The 17,382-nt window shown below is 40.9% G+C and overlaps 1 protein-coding gene across 3 annotated transcripts in view; it reads left to right on the top strand.

Moving 5' to 3' along the window:
* Positions 1-17,382, top strand: part of LOC122656581 (bifunctional aspartokinase/homoserine dehydrogenase 1) — a 166,687-nt gene that overhangs the window by 11,805 nt on the left and 137,500 nt on the right. For 2 of the 3 annotated variants that reach the window (XM_043851170.1, XM_043851168.1), the window contains one exon: positions 8,884-8,987. In XM_043851170.1, coding sequence (XP_043707105.1) covers positions 8,892-8,987 — 96 coding nt within the window. In that variant the 5' untranslated portion in view covers positions 8,884-8,891. Of the gene's footprint in view, positions 1-8,836; positions 8,988-17,382 lie in introns of those variants that run through there. The other variant, XM_043851169.1, reaches the window with a different exon arrangement.

Raw genomic sequence — 17,382 nt, 5'->3', positions numbered from 1 at the left:
GATTTTTAATCCCCATCCCTTTCTTACATTGGTGTAATTCAAGTTTAAGGCTGGAAAATTTTCTTCAATGGTTCAAGTTCAAGTTCTACACAAGCTAAGTTCTTTAATCTTTTGATTTTATTTTTATAGTTTAGTTTTAATTTTCTCTTCATCAACCCCCTCTCCTTCCATCGATTTTCCCATGGCAAACTAAACCCTCAACTGTTGGGGTAGGATGAAGCCATGAGGGAAGGATGAGTTGATGATTTGCATGCTTATGTATTAATGGACATGTTCATTGTCTGGGTTTACAATTGTTGATTGCCACATTGTGTATGTCATCCTAATGGATTATATGCAATACTGCTGCCGTAGCCATTGTGACACCATTCATGTTTATGATTTTTAAAGTCTAATTGTATATTGAATGTGTACTACTCATAGGATATGTTAGCCCTTTTCGCTGCATATCCTATAGACCTAGACCATGATATATGCAATGCTTTGATGTGTTGAGTACACTTTGCCTAAATTGAGAGTAAAGATTTAAGCAACCCGACCTCCCTGAGTTCGACCGGTAGCTACGACTGATACTGTGTGCTTGCGGTTATTTTTCTTATCAATCAGAACCGAAGCGAAAAACATGTATATCAGGGATCCAGTAGTGAGAAGCACCTCGAATCAAATCCCAAGATGGCACCATGGCTTTCATGCTCACCAGATGTTGAATATGCATTCTTCCCAAGGCTTCATGATCATCCCTCAACATGGAGTTAATCTATGAACTCAAAGCCTTTTCCATAACTTGAATAGGGAACAAAACATGCCAAGAGAAAGAGAAATTGACAAAAGCTCAAGGGAACCCTTCAAGGAGCAAGAGAACTTCACAAAGGAGAGAATACAAAGTTCCCTACACTCCCCAAGGCCTTGATAAACCCATACAAGGACATGCAAGGGTCCAATAATGGAAGGAAAATCTCTAAACACCGCCTTTGAGTTGAAGGAAAAGGAAACAATTCGCATTTGGAAACTCGGAGTTGACAGCAAACCATGGTTATGTCGACATCCACATATTGTCGATGTATGGTTCATTGTCGAACAGAACATCCCTATTATCGAAGTCACAATTAACATTCAAAAAACTATCTATGTCGACAGTACCTCCACTCGATATCAAAAAAACTTTTTTAAATTCTGATTGATAGCAGTTCGATGTCGACTACTGTAATTTCATAACCAAGCGAATTTTGACATTTTTGGGCAGTCCGCACTGCACCAGTGGGTACCTGCCGTCTCGATACCTCAACCTATACCTTAGGGTCATGATGGACCATGCCATACCATATGCACATTCACACATCATGCTTCAATCAATTCATGCATTCAAATGATTAAAACTCCCAAATTGGGATCAAATATCATTGAATTGAAATATTCAAAAAATATTTACAAGGCCTATTGGCTTTAAATTGTTCGCCAAAAAAAAAAACCAAACAAAAAGAGGGAGCTATTCCTCCTCCAAACCATCTCTCTCCTTGTCGTCTCCTTCCCGTTCCTCGTCACTCTCACTCTCCTCCAGCCGTTCATTGGCATCACCACCATCATCTTGACCACCAACAATGTCATCAGTATGGATCATGGGGGAACGTGATCTTGGAACCTCCACAACTGGGGCTGGTTGAGAAGCAGCTACAGCCTCATCCCTCTCCCGTTGTTGCCGGTTGGTCGTCACCTCATACCCAGGACGTCGTCCTCCTGCATTGCATACTAGCATCATCATCATTTTCTATGTACTAACTTTGTAGGGAACAATATAAAGTAAGCCAACTTACCAGTTGAGAAACACGCTCACTCAAAGAGGCCGCAAGCTCCTTCAGGCCAGCTACGATCCCCAATAGGCCATCACCAACTATGATCCCCAATAGGCCATCATACCTGTAACCCATAACCTACATAAACCCATCGATGGTTAGCAATACAGGGAGAAAGAAGTAAACCAATGGACAGGTTGAGAACTTACGAAGTCATAGCCACAAGGGTAGTCGACCACAGTAGATTTGGGCCTAGGGATGGGCACCTCCTTGCCCAAACTACTAAATGACCACCCCAGTATGGGAAATAATGCATCTGGCACCTTGTGTGAACATGAAGGTGCAGTGGGGGATCTCACCATAGCGATATCACCAGCCTGGTGGGGGACAACTGTAGGAGGGGATCCCAATGAGGCCTCATCTCCCCGAGAAGAAGTAGTTGCAGCCTCAAATGGCTCCGTAGCAGTAGGGGCCTGCCAATAGACAAAGGCAAGGCAGTCAAATAAAGAAACAAATTCAAACATAAAAAATTAAAAGAAAAAGATTGAATCATGGACCAGCCAGAGTCAGACAAAGACACACTAGCTCCTTCGTCATGTATTCGAGGTAGCGCCCCCATGAGTTCGGCTCGATGAAGGCCCGAACATCAACGCCCTTTAAGAACCGGTTCATCTCCATCTTCAAGAGCCTATCCGACTCCATTATGAGATCAGGAGGGTGCCTAAGAATGCAAGGCCCATCGACTCTAGGCCATTACCAGTAAACCCGACCACCCAGGTACCAGATGTACCTAAAGGGTCTAGCAAAGACCATCCGCTGAGGCATAAGCCTCCTAGTAGCCTCTAGCTGGACCTGGACTCGTAGCTCAACAGTGGCAAAAGGTGGCCACACCACCTACCAAGTGAACACTGTCAATATCAAGGATCAAAAAAATAAAAATAAAAAGAAAAAGAGATTGAAAAGGAGATTCACCTCCTGAGGACGTGGATCTTCATCCCATTGCTGCTGAATAGTGTGTTCCCCAACAGATACAAGAGGAAACACCTGGTCAGCTGGTCAATCTCCTCTCAACTAGAAGAGTTAGTCACCATCTTCCCGTCCCAAGCCTGATGGAACCACTGCATAGTCGCCATGGACTCCAGAGGACACAAGCCCAATCGCTCCACCAACTTTGAGTCCATGAATGCCCAGTCGTCGAGTCGTCCCATCACTGCATTACCATTAAAAGAGAGGCAGGTATACAGGAAGTAGCAAAGTAGGGTGATCATCATCTCACCCGCTGGAAGATGAAAGGCATGGGTGGTAGGCCACTACATCTCCACCAAAGCTTGGGCCAAGGATGTATTGAAGGTCCTGGTCTACAGAAGAGCCAAGCCCTCAAACCCAATGACAGCCACTCGCTGCCTCACAACACCACACAGTTGTCCATACCAACTGAGAACGGTCTTGCGTGACCCATATTTGTAATAGGTCACAGGATCCTGCACAACAAGATAAGCCGGTTTCAAACACAAAAATCACAAAATCTCCCTAGCGAGTCAAACATCAATTTTAAAAGACAAACATAGGTTCCATTATGGGTAATTCATATACACATAAAAGAAACCCAAAAATGAACCTACACCAAGTGATGACTATCTCCAGTGTAACACCAGACTCAAAATAGGACAATTGCATAATTCAAAATTGTTACAAAGAACTACCATATGTTCCAAATCAACATGTTATCTTGAACTAGGAAGGCATGAAAAATTGCAAAATTTCAAAGCTAAAACAAAAAGAGAAAGCCAACTCACCCTAGGAGGATTCGACGCATTGTTCAGATATGCATGGGTGAATCATGAAGGAGATGGCCGTCGTACCATGGATGCCCAGTCGTCTCCTCATAGTCATTGAGCATGTCCTCATCGGGATCCACATCCGAATAGTGGGAGGAATCATCTCCCTCCCGAATCACAATGCTCTACCTCCGCGGCATCTTAGGAGGAGGATCTCCACTACTGCTCATCGGTCTCTTACCTCTATCTCTTTTTGACATTGTGGAAATAAGGTGAAGAACAAGGAAAACTAGAAGGAAACAAGAAGAGGAGAAAGAGACGATCAAATCAAGCTCAAGAGCATAGAATTTGAGTCACAAATAATCATGCTCGGTCTCAAATAAGGAAAAAACTTACAAGAAAACCCTAAGATCTTGAAATAGAAAGAAGAGAAATGAAGAATGAGAAGTGACTTTTCATATTCATAAAGCTGAAATCGCGTAGAATCGACATTGAATAGAGCCTCTATTGACATCAACAAGCTGTCGGTTTTGAAGAGTCGATGTAGACACAAGCTTTCACTGTCAATGCCCCCATTTTCAATGTCGACTTATACATTTTGGCATCAGATTCACAACTTAAACCAGTGGGTCCACCTACGTGGTAACTTGGCACGTTTGACACGCCAATGCACATCTTCCACGTGGCCCATGACCTAAGATCCCAATCTCCAATCGCATCCGAATAATCAACGATTATCAACTTGGGATATCAATCAACCCCGTCATGCTGGCACTTACTATGCACGCCCATACAATGGCATAATTCCTAGTCTGTATAGTTGTACAATTACTCATGGCAAATTATAAAGCTACCCTCCAACACGCCCTATCAATGGCAAATTTTTGTACAAGAGCACTCGTACTATTGGCGACTTCAGTATCCACTATGCCCAATCAATGACCATATTTCCCAGTACGCCCATACTATGCAGATACTGTTACAACCTCGATGATGGAGCCCACACTATTAGCAAATCTCATTGCCAGTTAGTGCAACCCGTACTATTGGCCGCCCTAACGTCATTACCAGTTCAACTGATGGAGCCGTCTACGCAGGTATGTTTCTATCACCCTCGTACTCTAGTTTCTCTGAGCAAGGCATTGGTGAGTTTTCACTCAATTCGAAGATTTGAAGTGTTCGACAAAATCACTTCTTTGACCTACAACTATTTCACAATCTCAGTCAAAGAGGGGCATTCTGTAGACACCTCATTTTGTCCTTCCCCCTGGAGGCTTCCCTTGATGATGATGAGCATCCTCGACGGCATAGAATTGATGTATCTGTAGATGTAGTGTAAATGTGCACGGCCCAAATCCATTCATCGATCATTTAAAACCCTTATTGGATCCAAAACTAGAGCCTCAGAGCCATCCAAGTTCTCTTAGAAAGGCTAGCCCTAACCTTGACCCCCTTGGAACCAGCCTGGTCTAACATAGAACTGACCCAAATAGCATAATCCCTTTCTGTCGAAACCCAAACCATGGCCAATACTGAAAGGCCCCAAGTCGACATCGACCCATCCTTCTTGATTGTCGAACAAAGCCATCCTATTATCTATCCTCCATCGATACTCAAAATATTCATGCCGACACCCAAAGCACTTCACCAATGTCAAAATCATGTTATAACCCTACCTAGCCAAGTAATAGAAAGATCGGCAAGTCCAAGTGGACTGGGATACCTAATACCTTCCCCGGGACGTAACTACCCAGACCAATGGACTGATCAGTCCCCAAAAGGGCATCCTACAAGAGTCATTACATTTACACCATGGGTCCTAGACCCTCCTAACAGTGGCGACTCCCAACATTCAGTTCACTTCTCTCTTCTCCCCCCCCAAAATGGATGAGGTGGAGGACACGTGGTGATCCCCAGCCTTGATGTCATTGTCCTCACAGTATATGTGAGATAAAAGTACTAGAAAGGGAGTAGGAATAGTAGTGGATAAAGACTTAAAGAATGATGCAACAGATATTCAAATATTTGGAGATAGGATTACTTCTATCAAGCTTGTGTTGGAGAAAGAGGTTGTCAATGTAATTAATGCATATGCATCCCAAGTAGGATTGAATGAAAGTAGTAGGTTATAATTTTGGGAACACATAGTTCAAGGTTTGGCAAAGGAGAAAAGATTATTATAGGGGGTGATCTGAATGGACATGTTGAGAGAGACCATATAGGCTATGAAAGTGTGCATGGAGATTATGGTTTTGGTGAGAGGAATGAAGAGGGGATCTTAGTTTTAGATTTTTCTGTTGCTTATGATTTATCCATTTTAAATATTTTTTTTATTATGAAAAAAAGAGAGAGCATATAGTTACTTATAAAAGTGGGCATCATAGTAGCCAAATAGATTTCTTTCTAACTAGAAGGTCTGATAGATTACTATATAAGGACTATAAGGTGATACAAGGAGAGTGCCTATCTACTCAACATAGATTAGTGGTCATAGATATATGCTTCACTCCGTAAGATCGTAAAGAAGGGGGGGGGGGCTATTTTCCCTAGGATAAGGTGGTGGAGCTTAAAGGGGGTTACCTTGAATTCATTCGCTGAAAAAATAGTCAGACAAGGAAAGTGAGATTTTGAGGGAGACACTAACACGATGTGGATTGAGATGATGACTTGTATTATGAAGGTTGCTAAAGATGTCTTATATGCAATGAAAGGAAAATGTCATCCTACTAGGGAGACTTGGTGGTTAGATGATGAGGTCTAAGCAGCCATTAAGACAAAGAAAGCTAGCGAGCTTTAAGACTTGGCAAAGGATTAAGGATGTAGAGGAAAAAAAATAAGATCATGGGGAAATCAAGAGCAAAGAAATATGAAGATCTCTATAACCATTTGAACACAAAGGAAGGAGAAAAATCTATCTATAAGATAACTACGATAAAGGAAAGGAAGAGTAGAGACTTCGACCATGTTAAATGCATTAAAAGTGATGATGGTAGAGTGCTAGTAAGGGATGAGTACATTATGAAGAGTTGGGAAAGATATTTCTACATCTTACTAAATTGAGACATTTTAAGTAATATTGGCCCAGAAGCTTGCATTACTCATCAAGATACCACTCCTTATACCAAAGGTTACTGTATCTAAAGTTAAAGAAGCCTTAAGAAGGATGAAAGTAGTCAAGGCACCAGAACTAGATGGGGTCCCAATGAAAGTGTGGAAGAGCCTAGATTATGCAGTTTATCTTGGTTAACCAATTTGTTTAACAAGAATTTAAGCTCAAGGGAATTGATAGATGAATGGAGGAGAAGCATGGTGGTTTTGATCTACAAAAATTAAGGTGATGTTTAGAGTAGAAATAACTATAGAGGCCTAAAAGATGAGTCTGTGAAATTATGGGAGAGGGTTATTGAAGCCTACTTGAGAAGAAAAACTAATATCTCAGAGAACTAATTTGGTTTTATGCTAGGTAAATCAACGACAAAAACTATTTACTTACTCAAGAGGCTCATGGAAAGATTTACACTTGCAAGAAGGATCTTCATATGGTCATTATTGACCTAGACAAAGCCTATGACAGAGTCCCTAGAGAGTTAATTTGACATGTTTTAGAGATACGAAGGGTGTCGAGTAAGTATGTGGATATAATTAAAGATATGTATGATGGCGTGGTGACTAGTGTGAGAACCGTGGGAGGTCAAGGTAGTGAATTTTCAATTACAATTGGACTACAAGGATCAACTTTAAACCTTAATTTGTTTGCGCTTATCATGGATGATTTAACCATGAATATTCAAGATGAGGTTCCTTGGTGCATGCTTTTTGCTGATGATAGTGCTTTGGTAGATGAGATAAAAGCAAAGATTAAGGCAAAGTTGGAGTTATGGAGATCAACTTTGGAATCAAGAAGTATTAAAATAAGTAGAATAAAGACAGAGTATATGGTGTGTAACTTTAGTTACACTAAGTTGGATAAAGAAATTGGAAAAATTGAGGAGGTAGAGATACTGCAAAGTCATTGCTTTAGATATTTGGGGTCAATCATAAATAAAGAAGGTGACATAGAGGATGATGTTTTACAGAGAATTAAAATGGGATGGATGAAGTGGAGAGGTGTGTCCGAAGTGTTGTGTGATCTACGCATTCTGTTAAAGTTGAAAATTCTATAGGATAGTCGTACGACCAACTACGATGGATGGGGCAGAATGTCAGGTAGTTAAGAAGCGTCATATAGATAAACTAAGTGTAGTAGAGATGAGGATGTTGAGATGGATGTGCGGCAAAACTAGGAAACATAAAGTAAGGAATGACCATATTAGAGCTGATTTGGGAGTTGCCTTGATACAAGATAAGCTTTGTGAGAGTCATTTGAGGTGGCATGACCATGTTCAATGGAGACCTTGGGATACACCAGTACAAAGGAGTGATTTGATTCAGATTGAAGGTTATAAAAGAGCTAGAGGCAGACCTAAAATGATCCTAGGAGAAGTAATGAGGAAAAACATTCATAGTTTAGGCTTTGTCTCAAGTATGACCTTGAATAGAGCTGATTAGAGGGCAAAGATCCATGTAGCCGACCACATTTAGTGGGATATTGCTGAGTTGTTGTCGATGTTGTTGTGCTACTTTCTTTTTATACTATTTTTAATATTTTTGACTTCGCTAGAATCCATGTAGCCGACAACCCCAGTTGAGATAAGGTTGAGTTGTTGTTAGACTATGCTTGTCAAAAATATTTGAGGCTTTCACTTAGACATTACTTTTTTAAAGGGATAAAGTTCTCTGCCCTAGGAGCACAGGGTGTGTCCACACACATGAGAGGTGGCCGAAATGACTGGCTCGTCCCCTCTTCAATGACATAAACCCCTCCCTATCCCGCCCCATGTGTTTTGGCGCAGCCTACGCTTAGGTGCGCTCCCAGGCAGCGAACATCTCCCATTTTTTTAATCATGGAGATTTAATCCTTTGATTAGCATGGGAAAGTGTATTTTTGATCTCATACAATGGGGGGTTGGGAATTAGGTATACGGGTCTAATCACAACATCACCATTGGTGAAGGAAGTTTCTTTCTCCAAGGGTGAAAGAAAAACTAAATCCTTCTCGGTTTTGGTAGTGGTTGGCAAAACATAAGCCTATATCTTTTGTGCCATTCTAAGCATCACCTTTTCCGTCTTCCAAGCAGTCCGGTTCAAAAAATAATCCGGGTTTTCATGGACCCGATCCATTTCATCCCCTTGATTTTGCAACTCACTATTAATTAGACCACTTGGTGCCGGAGTAACGGAGTAAGAGACGCTCACACGGAGGGAGAGCCGGAGAGAAGAGGAAATGAAGAGCATTCCACTATTTCTGATGGGCTGTGGAGGAGTTGGGCGCCAGCTCCTTCAACACATCGTGAGTTGCAGACATCTTCACGCCAAACAGGTAATGAAATACTGGAAATCCTATTGATAGGTCATGATCATGATCATCATCTTCATCGTATAGGTTCTAATAGTGTATTGCATTAACATTTTGTTTTGCTTTTCGACTAAATTTATTGATTTCAATCAATTAGTGAAGAAGAATGCTTTGAAGAGTGTTAAAAACTTGTGATTGCGTGACCCGAACTATAGAAGTGATTTCTTTCAATTATTTGGTTTGTAAGTTGGTCTTAAGCATGTGGCCTTCCCGCATGCCTGTTGCGAATTAATTGGAGCATATGTGAAGCTTTGAACAATGGCCGTCAAGCACCAGAGAACTTTGTTCTGTTTTTATTTTTTTTTTTAAATTCGTTGATTGGGTTCTGTTTGGGTTCATATCATTTGTCCTGCAGTACAAGTAGAAGATGGAAATAGAAGGTGTGAACATCAACTATAAACAATCAATCACTGTGATTGCATGAGGAAAATTTCTTAAATTATATACGGACGGATGTTTTGAATAATATTGAGAGAACAGGCGGATGGGATTTAGGAGCCCTGAAACTTTAATCCTTGGATGCAGTATACATTTATTCATGTTAGGATTTGTAAAAATGTTAAAAATGCTGGACCTTCATGTAGGATCACCGAGCATTTTCAATCAGAAATAGTGAAAATTTGTTGAAATGGGATCATTTGAAAATATGTCGGGGGTTTCTCTTTTATTGGTTTTGTTTTGTTTTTGTTTTTTTTTTTTTTTTTGTGTGTGTGTGGGGGGAGAGTTTGGGGATGGAAATGTTATAAGAAAAAGAAAAGGAGGTAAGAACCGGAAGGAAGGCTGAGGAATTGTATGTGAAAAGGCATTATGGGAACACAAGAAAGCTATCTAGCCTGAGTTTGTGGTGCTAGATGGAGAAATGATCAATATCTTGGAAGATTACTAGTATGGAGGAGGAAAATGCTGTCATAATTGCCCCAAACTCTGTAAATTGACCCAACTGCTGCTGATGTTTTGTTTCATCAAAAGAATAGTCGATGAATTGTTGGTGTTTCCATTTTTTAGAATCGATCTCAATGTAAGAGAAATGCAATAATATGTAGCTCTGCAAAACATTATAACCTCGTCAGTGTAGTGAAGGTTATGATTCAAGAAGATGGAAGGAAAAGCCCAAAGAAATAATTACAATGAAGTCCTTCTATGAGTTATTAGGTGTTACATTTTACTCCCTTTCACCAATCAACAGAATGTGGTGTAATCTGGTTCCTCTGTGAGTAGAAAAACTTTTGTTTGGGTCCTAGTACAAGATAAAGTTTTGAGATTTGACAACCTGTGGGGAAGATGCTACCTTGATGTGGTGGTTCTTCATTTGCTGTTTTTGGGGTTTTCTTGATGAAGCCGAAAGATCTCTAAGATATATTCACTACATGGTCCTTTATTTCTTTTGTGGAAAGAGTGACATTGGTCTGGAAGATGGGGGCCATTTTCCATATGTTTGGACTTTTGATGGAAAAATCTGAAAGAAAGAGGAGGTGGATCCACCAGCTTGCCAATATATAGGCTCCATGATGATTTACAGATCAACTGTTTGCAAGGATATTAAGGATGTGTATCCATACAGGGACAGAGGGACTTGGGGATTTGTCATCTTTGTCATGCGACTGATACAAATATTTTAAATATCTTTTGCTGCTGATGTGATCTGCATATAATTATTGTGAAACTGTCTGATACAATATGCATCTATAATTTTTCCTGAAGCGTAGAGTGGAAGTTACTTTTTCTGGCTTTTTCAGTCAAATAAAAAGGCTAAGGGTATTCATAGCCAAAATCCTAGCCAATTGTCTCTAAATTGTTGTCGACTCCCTGGTCAGTGCTAATCAGTCCGCCTTCATCACTGGTTGCGGCATCACCGATTACATCATCCTTTGTCAAGAAATTGTTAGAGGCTTTGACCGCAAATCCCATTCTCCTGCTGCCCTCTTGAAAATCGACATCCACAAAGCCTTTGATTCCATCCGTTGGGACTTCATCTCTCATGTCCTCCTTAAAATGGCCTTCCCCCCAATTTTTGTTAATTGGATTCATTCTTGCATCTCCTCTCCTCGCTTCTCTGTCCTGGTCAATGGCAGCCCGGCCGGATATTTTTCCTCCTCCGCTGGTATCTGCCAAGGTTGTCCCCTCTCCCCCTTTCTTTTTTGCCTGTCTCTTGAGGTCCTTTCCCGTAGCCTTCAGTAAAAAACTGACCTTCACCTTATCTCCCCTATACCTAAGTGCAAACACTCCAATCTGACCCACCTTGCCTTCACCGACGATCTTATGATCTTCTCTAAAAGGCTGATTCCCTCTCCATCGAATCCATCATGGCCTCCCTCCTCCGCTTTCAGAATCTATCCGGCCTCCGTATTAACCTCCTTAAGTCCCACATTTTCCTTGCTGGGGTTTCTAACACCAACAAGACCCTCCTCACTAGCTTCACTAGCTTTACCCTCGGCTCCCTCCCAGTTAGATACCTTGGCCTTCCCCTCATCCCCGCTAGACTGACAGCCTACCATTGTTCCCCCATCCTTGATCTCCATCGCAAAAGGTTGCAACTTTGGAAAGCCAGACTCCTCTCATATGTAGGTTGGTTGGAGCTTATCAGATCAGTGCTTCAATCTTGCTACATTTATTGGTGTGGAGTTTTTGGCCTCCCAAAGGTAATCATCAAGACAGTAGAATCTATTATGTGTGCTTTTCTTCGGAAATGGGTGGAATCAGGTAGAATTCTCCACCCCAAGAATTGGTGGTTTTTATGTCTCCCAAAATTAGAATGGGATCTTGGTCTTAGAAGAATCAAAGATGTCAACCTTGCTGGCTCTCTCAAGCTTATATGGAAGATCCTTACCAAAAAAGACAGCATCTGGATATCTTGGGTTTATGCTGGTCCTCTTCGCAGAGACTCCATTTGGTCAGTCAGCCTCTCTTCCGATGCTTCTTGGGTGTGGCACAGGATTTTGCAAATCAGGTCCATAGCCATGGAAGCCATCTTTTGCAAAATTGGCGACAGTCGTTCCACCTCCCTTTGGCTTAACAAATGGTAACCCTCAAGTGTTCTCTCCCTGATTGTGAACCCTCGAGAGATCTATTCCTCCGGGCTAGGTAGAATGTCCATGGTTGCTTCCATCATTTTTAGAGGTGCTTGGTTCCCCCCTTCCTCTCCCCCTTTAGTTGTCCTCTGGAACTCCCTTCCCCCCATGCCCCATCCCCCCATCCCCCCTGGGCATCGTGGCAGAGGAGACTCGACCCTTTGGCTTCCTTCCCCTTCAGGCATCTTCACCTCTCATTCAGCTTGGGATATGGTTAGACTCAGAGGTTCCCCCTCTCTTTGGTTCAATTTGGTCTGGTTCAGAGGCCACATTCCTCGCCACAGCTTCACCTCTTGGCAAGCTCTCTCCAACCGCCTTCTGACTCAGGCATTCCTTATCCACCGCCACATCCAGATCTCCCCCCATTCCTGCCTTTGTTGGAATGGCCTTGAAGACATAGACCACCTATTCTTCTCTTACCCCTTTGCCTCCTCCATCTGGAAAAGAGTCCTAAGTACCTACTGGCCAGTCAGAAGAAGTCCCCTCCCCCTCCATCGAGAATGGCTTTGGATCGACATGACGTTTGGAAGGAAGACTATTTGTGACTCTGTCAGCAAGCTCGCCTTTTGTGCCTCTATCACTCTCATCTTTGGATGGAACACAATCTTAGAAGATGGACTTCCAACTCTCGCTCCTTAGACTCGATTTGGAATGCCATCTTTTTCAAAGTTTCCACCAAACTTGGTTCCCTCCCCCTAGCCCCTGTTAAGGATTCCCTAAGGAACAAGCTCATTTTTGTATCCTGGGGTCTGCCTATTTTCCTTCTGCAGCTTGACCTACATTAGGCTTTTTGCCCTTGGGCTTGTATATTCCTCTCTTTTTTCCTCGTAATTAAATTTTCATTCATTAAAAAAAAAAAAGGCTAAGGGCTAAGATTCTTCTTTCTGCACAACAAAAGATGTCAAATCCAAGGCTGCAAGTATTGGTTTTGGGTGGCATATCACAAAGCTAGTTTTAAGAGATGTCTCAGAGACGTATCAAAAGAGACGTTAAGAGCAAGGTTCAAAAACTCGTCTTGAACAGCCGTCTCGACAAGTCGAGTTTTTTGAAATCTCAAGATCTCGGCGAGATAGTTTTTTTTGTTTCGAAACTATGTTTCAGTGGGAAAATGGACATAGTTGGCTCCCGAAACATTAAGGGAAGCTTGTTTTAGGCTTAATAAACATATTTAAAGCTTCAAATTGAAAAAAAAACCTAATTTGGTGTTTTGGATTTGCACCCTTGGTTGGCAATAAAGACCGAACCCTTAATGTAATATTGCCTATTCTACTGCAATAATGGATGAAGATACATAATCTTGAAAAGAAATAGTTAAAGACTTAAAAGTTTCTACTACAAACTACAATACTTACTGTGAACAATAAGTCAATAATACATGACACATAAGTCATACACTGATACTATCATAGACACCTTACTACCAACTACCAAGTACCAAGAACCAACTACCAACTACCATGTACGAAGTACAATGAACAGTAACACATAAGTCTCCCAAGTCCCAAGTCCCAAGTCCCAAGTCCCAAGTACCAAGTCCCAAATCCCAATAAGTGACTGCCTAGTGATATGAACTATGACGTGGTAGATCCCAATAGCAATGAGTGATGATGTGGCCAAAAAGTAAAGAAACCAAGTTTTCCCCTTTCTCCAGACCAAAACAACATCCTCTGTGTCAAAATTTCAAAATGAAGCTCGAGTTTGTGCATTTTTATAAAAGGCATTGTAGCCATGGTTCGAAAACTCGTTTTGTTTTGGTGTTTCGGGCTGACCGAAAAATTTCGGATATTTCGGTCGAAATTTTGCATTTTTCTGTTACGTTTCAGTAGGTCATTTTGGTGGGTTTTAGGCCAAGTTAAGGCCTGAAACTTCATGGAAACCCTATTTTAGGCTATATAAACACATTTAAATGTTCAAATTGCAAAAATAGCCACCCAAAGTGGTGTTTTGGATTTGCACCATTGATTGGCAATGTACGGTCGAATCCTAATGTATAACTTAGTTAATTACACATACACATTGCTTAAGACTTTAAGTACTAGATGACATAATAAATTAATGATTAATAAGCAATTTAAACAAGTAAATTGACTTGGAAGTTGGAAACATAAAGTGAATGACTCACAAGTCATAACTTCAGTTATAATATTAACTACAATAAGTAAATAACAAGTTAAGAAGATGATAGCAATATGACAATATCCCCAATAGTCTAATACAAGTCAAGTAGTCATCTAGTGACTCAAATGTTTACAAATATTTTAATAATAATTACTCCGGCGTCCAGGATCGACCCCACTCATAGTCCGATGGAGCCGGCGTGCATTGTTCTCCGACTCTAGGACAAATGAATGCCACATCATAGTATGCGAGAAGAAATGAGTGTAGTCATTCACAGTGGCCATGTAAATTGCATCATCAACATGCTGAAGGTAACCTATCCTAGGATCTGGGTCACCAAATTGTAAAGAAGTACTACCCACTGATCCACTATGATATGACGCCTCTAGGAGCATGTACGGGTACGGCTGGTGGGTTGGGTAGGAAAAGATGTCATCTACAAAAGATGATCTACTACGTCCCTGTGAGTGGGAGTCGTACTCAAAACTGGGAATGGATGGAGAAGATATTTAATTGATCACCATACAATGTACATAACCCCTTTTTTTTTTACATTCTTATTGTAAGAAAATCAAAATTTTGAAGTAGAAAAATAAAAAAAATAATATATAAAGAAAAAAAATTTCGACACCGTGAGGTTGTAGATCGGCCTCCGGTGTCTATATATATTAATCTCATCACAAACAAACAAGTATTGATCATGCTTCTTTCAAAAAAACATTTTTGGAGAAATTGGTTTTACCTAAAATAGTGGAAAAGCTTCACAAATGTGCTAATGGTGTGTTCTCCGGCATAGATGTGGCAAAGATTCGAAGGCCGGTGCAAGAATCAACAAGGAGAAGTGAAAGGATGAAGAACAAGGAGAAAGAAACCCAAAAAACCAGAGCTTGTTAAGTTTCGGTCGAAATTTCGACTGAGACTAACGAGTTTTGGTATTTATAAAGCTACTTTTGAAAAAGGAATCTCGATATCTCACGAGATTTTGATTTTGTCTCAAGATATCATGAGATGGTCGAAATGTCGACTGAGTTTTTGCATTTTTTTGATTTGAGCTGCCGTTTTGTTTCGGTCAGGTTGAGATACTCGAAATATTCGAGATCTCGACCGAGATTTCGCGAGATTTAGTACCATGATTGTAGTGGTTTACTGAAATCTCGATCGAGTTTTTTGAAACTTTGCATTTTTCTATTTCGTATGGTATTTCGTCTTGACCAGCTCAAGTTTCTCGAGTTTTTCAAGATCTCGTCGAGATCTGAGCGAGTTTTTGAACTATGGTTAAGAGACACTAGATACGCTTTGATGCGTATGGATATGCTTATGATACATACAAAGTAAGTGTGTTAAGCATTTTCCACCATAAATAAGCAATAAATAATGATATTCAACCAATGTCAACTATCAAGTTATCTTTGTTTTCACGGCATCTATGTGATTTAAATCTTCGTTGGCAAGTGCAATATTAAACCTACTAATGGAATATTTGGGGAATTGAACTTGTGTCAATGAGACACAGGTTCTCTCTATTTATAATAAATTGAATGAAGTACACGTTCCAATAATACCCTTAGGGCAACACAAACTAAACCCTATTGGACCATTATACCCTTGTACCCCATATTACAACACTCCCCCTCAAGTTGGTGCACAAATATCAACCATGCCCAACTTGCTAACAACTGAAACAAAGTTTTTTCTAGGTAAGTCCTTAGTAAATACATCAGCCAACTGGTCACCTGAAGGAACAAATGAAATATAAACAAGTCCATGTTCGAGTTTCTCCTTGACGAAGTGACGATCAATCTCCACATGTGTGGTTCCATGTTGAACCGGATTATGGGCAATACTGATTGCAGATTTGCTATCAGAGTACAGACGCATGGGCAACTCAGATGGAACTCCAAGATCCTGAAGTAAACCCTTCAGCCAGAGTAACTCACAAATGCCATGGGCCATGACACAAAATTCTGCTTCTGCACTAGATCGAGCCACGACAGATTACTTCTTGCTCCTCCAAGTGACAAGATTGCCACCAACATATGTACGGTAGCTAGAAGTAGATCTCCTATCATCAGGGTAGCCTATCCAATCAACATCTGTGTATGACTCAATGCGAAGGTGATTGTGGGGTGAAATAAGAACACCTTTTCCAGGAGCAGCCTTTAAATAACGCAAGATCCGGTATACTGCATTGAATTGGGTTGAATAGGGATCATGCATATATTGACTCACCATGCTCACAGCAAATGCAATATCTGGGCGAGTATGAGACAAAGAAATGAGTGTCCCAACTAGCCGCTGATAATTAGTCTTATCAACAGGTTCTCCTTCCTTGCTTCGAAGATGAGAATTCGGTTCTATAGGGGTGTCAGTAGGCTTGCAGCCCAACATTCTTGTATCAGTCAATAGATCAATGGTGTATTTCTTTTGAGAGAGTGAAATACCCTTAGCCAAATATGCTACTTCAATATCCAGGAAATATCTTAATTTCCCTAAATCTTTGATTTCAAATTCCTGTCCCAAGAACTGCTTTAGTGAGGAGATCTCTTCTATACTACTCCTAGTGATAACAATATCATCTACATAAACTATCAAAATAGTGGAATGTGATCGGCATTGCTTTGCTTGAATCCGATTTTTCACCATTGCCTTATGAAATCTTCCAACCCATGTCTTGGGAGATTACTTCAAACTATACAAGGCACGATTAAGTTTACATACCTTCCCCTGACTCTTCTGAGAATCAAAACCTGGAGGGATGTCCATGTATACTTCTTCTTCATGTTCACCATGCAAGAATGCATTTTTTACATCTAATTGTTCAAGATCCCATCCTTGATTCACAGCATATGATAAAATCACTCTCACAATGTTCATCTTGGCCGTCGGTGCAAACGTCTCTTGGTAGTCAGTCCCATAAGTCTGGGTAAATCCTATAGCAACCAGCCGGGCTTTGTATCTATCCACAGACCCATCAGCTTTGTGTTTCATGACAAGCACCCATTTGCACCCTACAACTTTCTTCCCTGAAGGAAAAGAAACCAGTGTCCATGTATTATTTTTCCCAAGAGCTTGCATTTCTTCATTCATGGTTTCTTTCCATTTAGAGTGTGCTAGTGCTTCCTGCCAAGTGTTAGGAATAGAAATAGATGACAGAGAAGAAACAAAGGCATGAA

The sequence above is a fragment of the Telopea speciosissima genome, chromosome 3 (assembly GCF_018873765.1).
Source record: "Telopea speciosissima isolate NSW1024214 ecotype Mountain lineage chromosome 3, Tspe_v1, whole genome shotgun sequence".
Lineage (NCBI taxonomy): Eukaryota > Viridiplantae > Streptophyta > Magnoliopsida > Proteales > Proteaceae > Telopea > Telopea speciosissima.
Note: the sequence above shows the minus strand (reverse complement) of the source record. Positions and strands in the feature narration are given on the sequence as shown.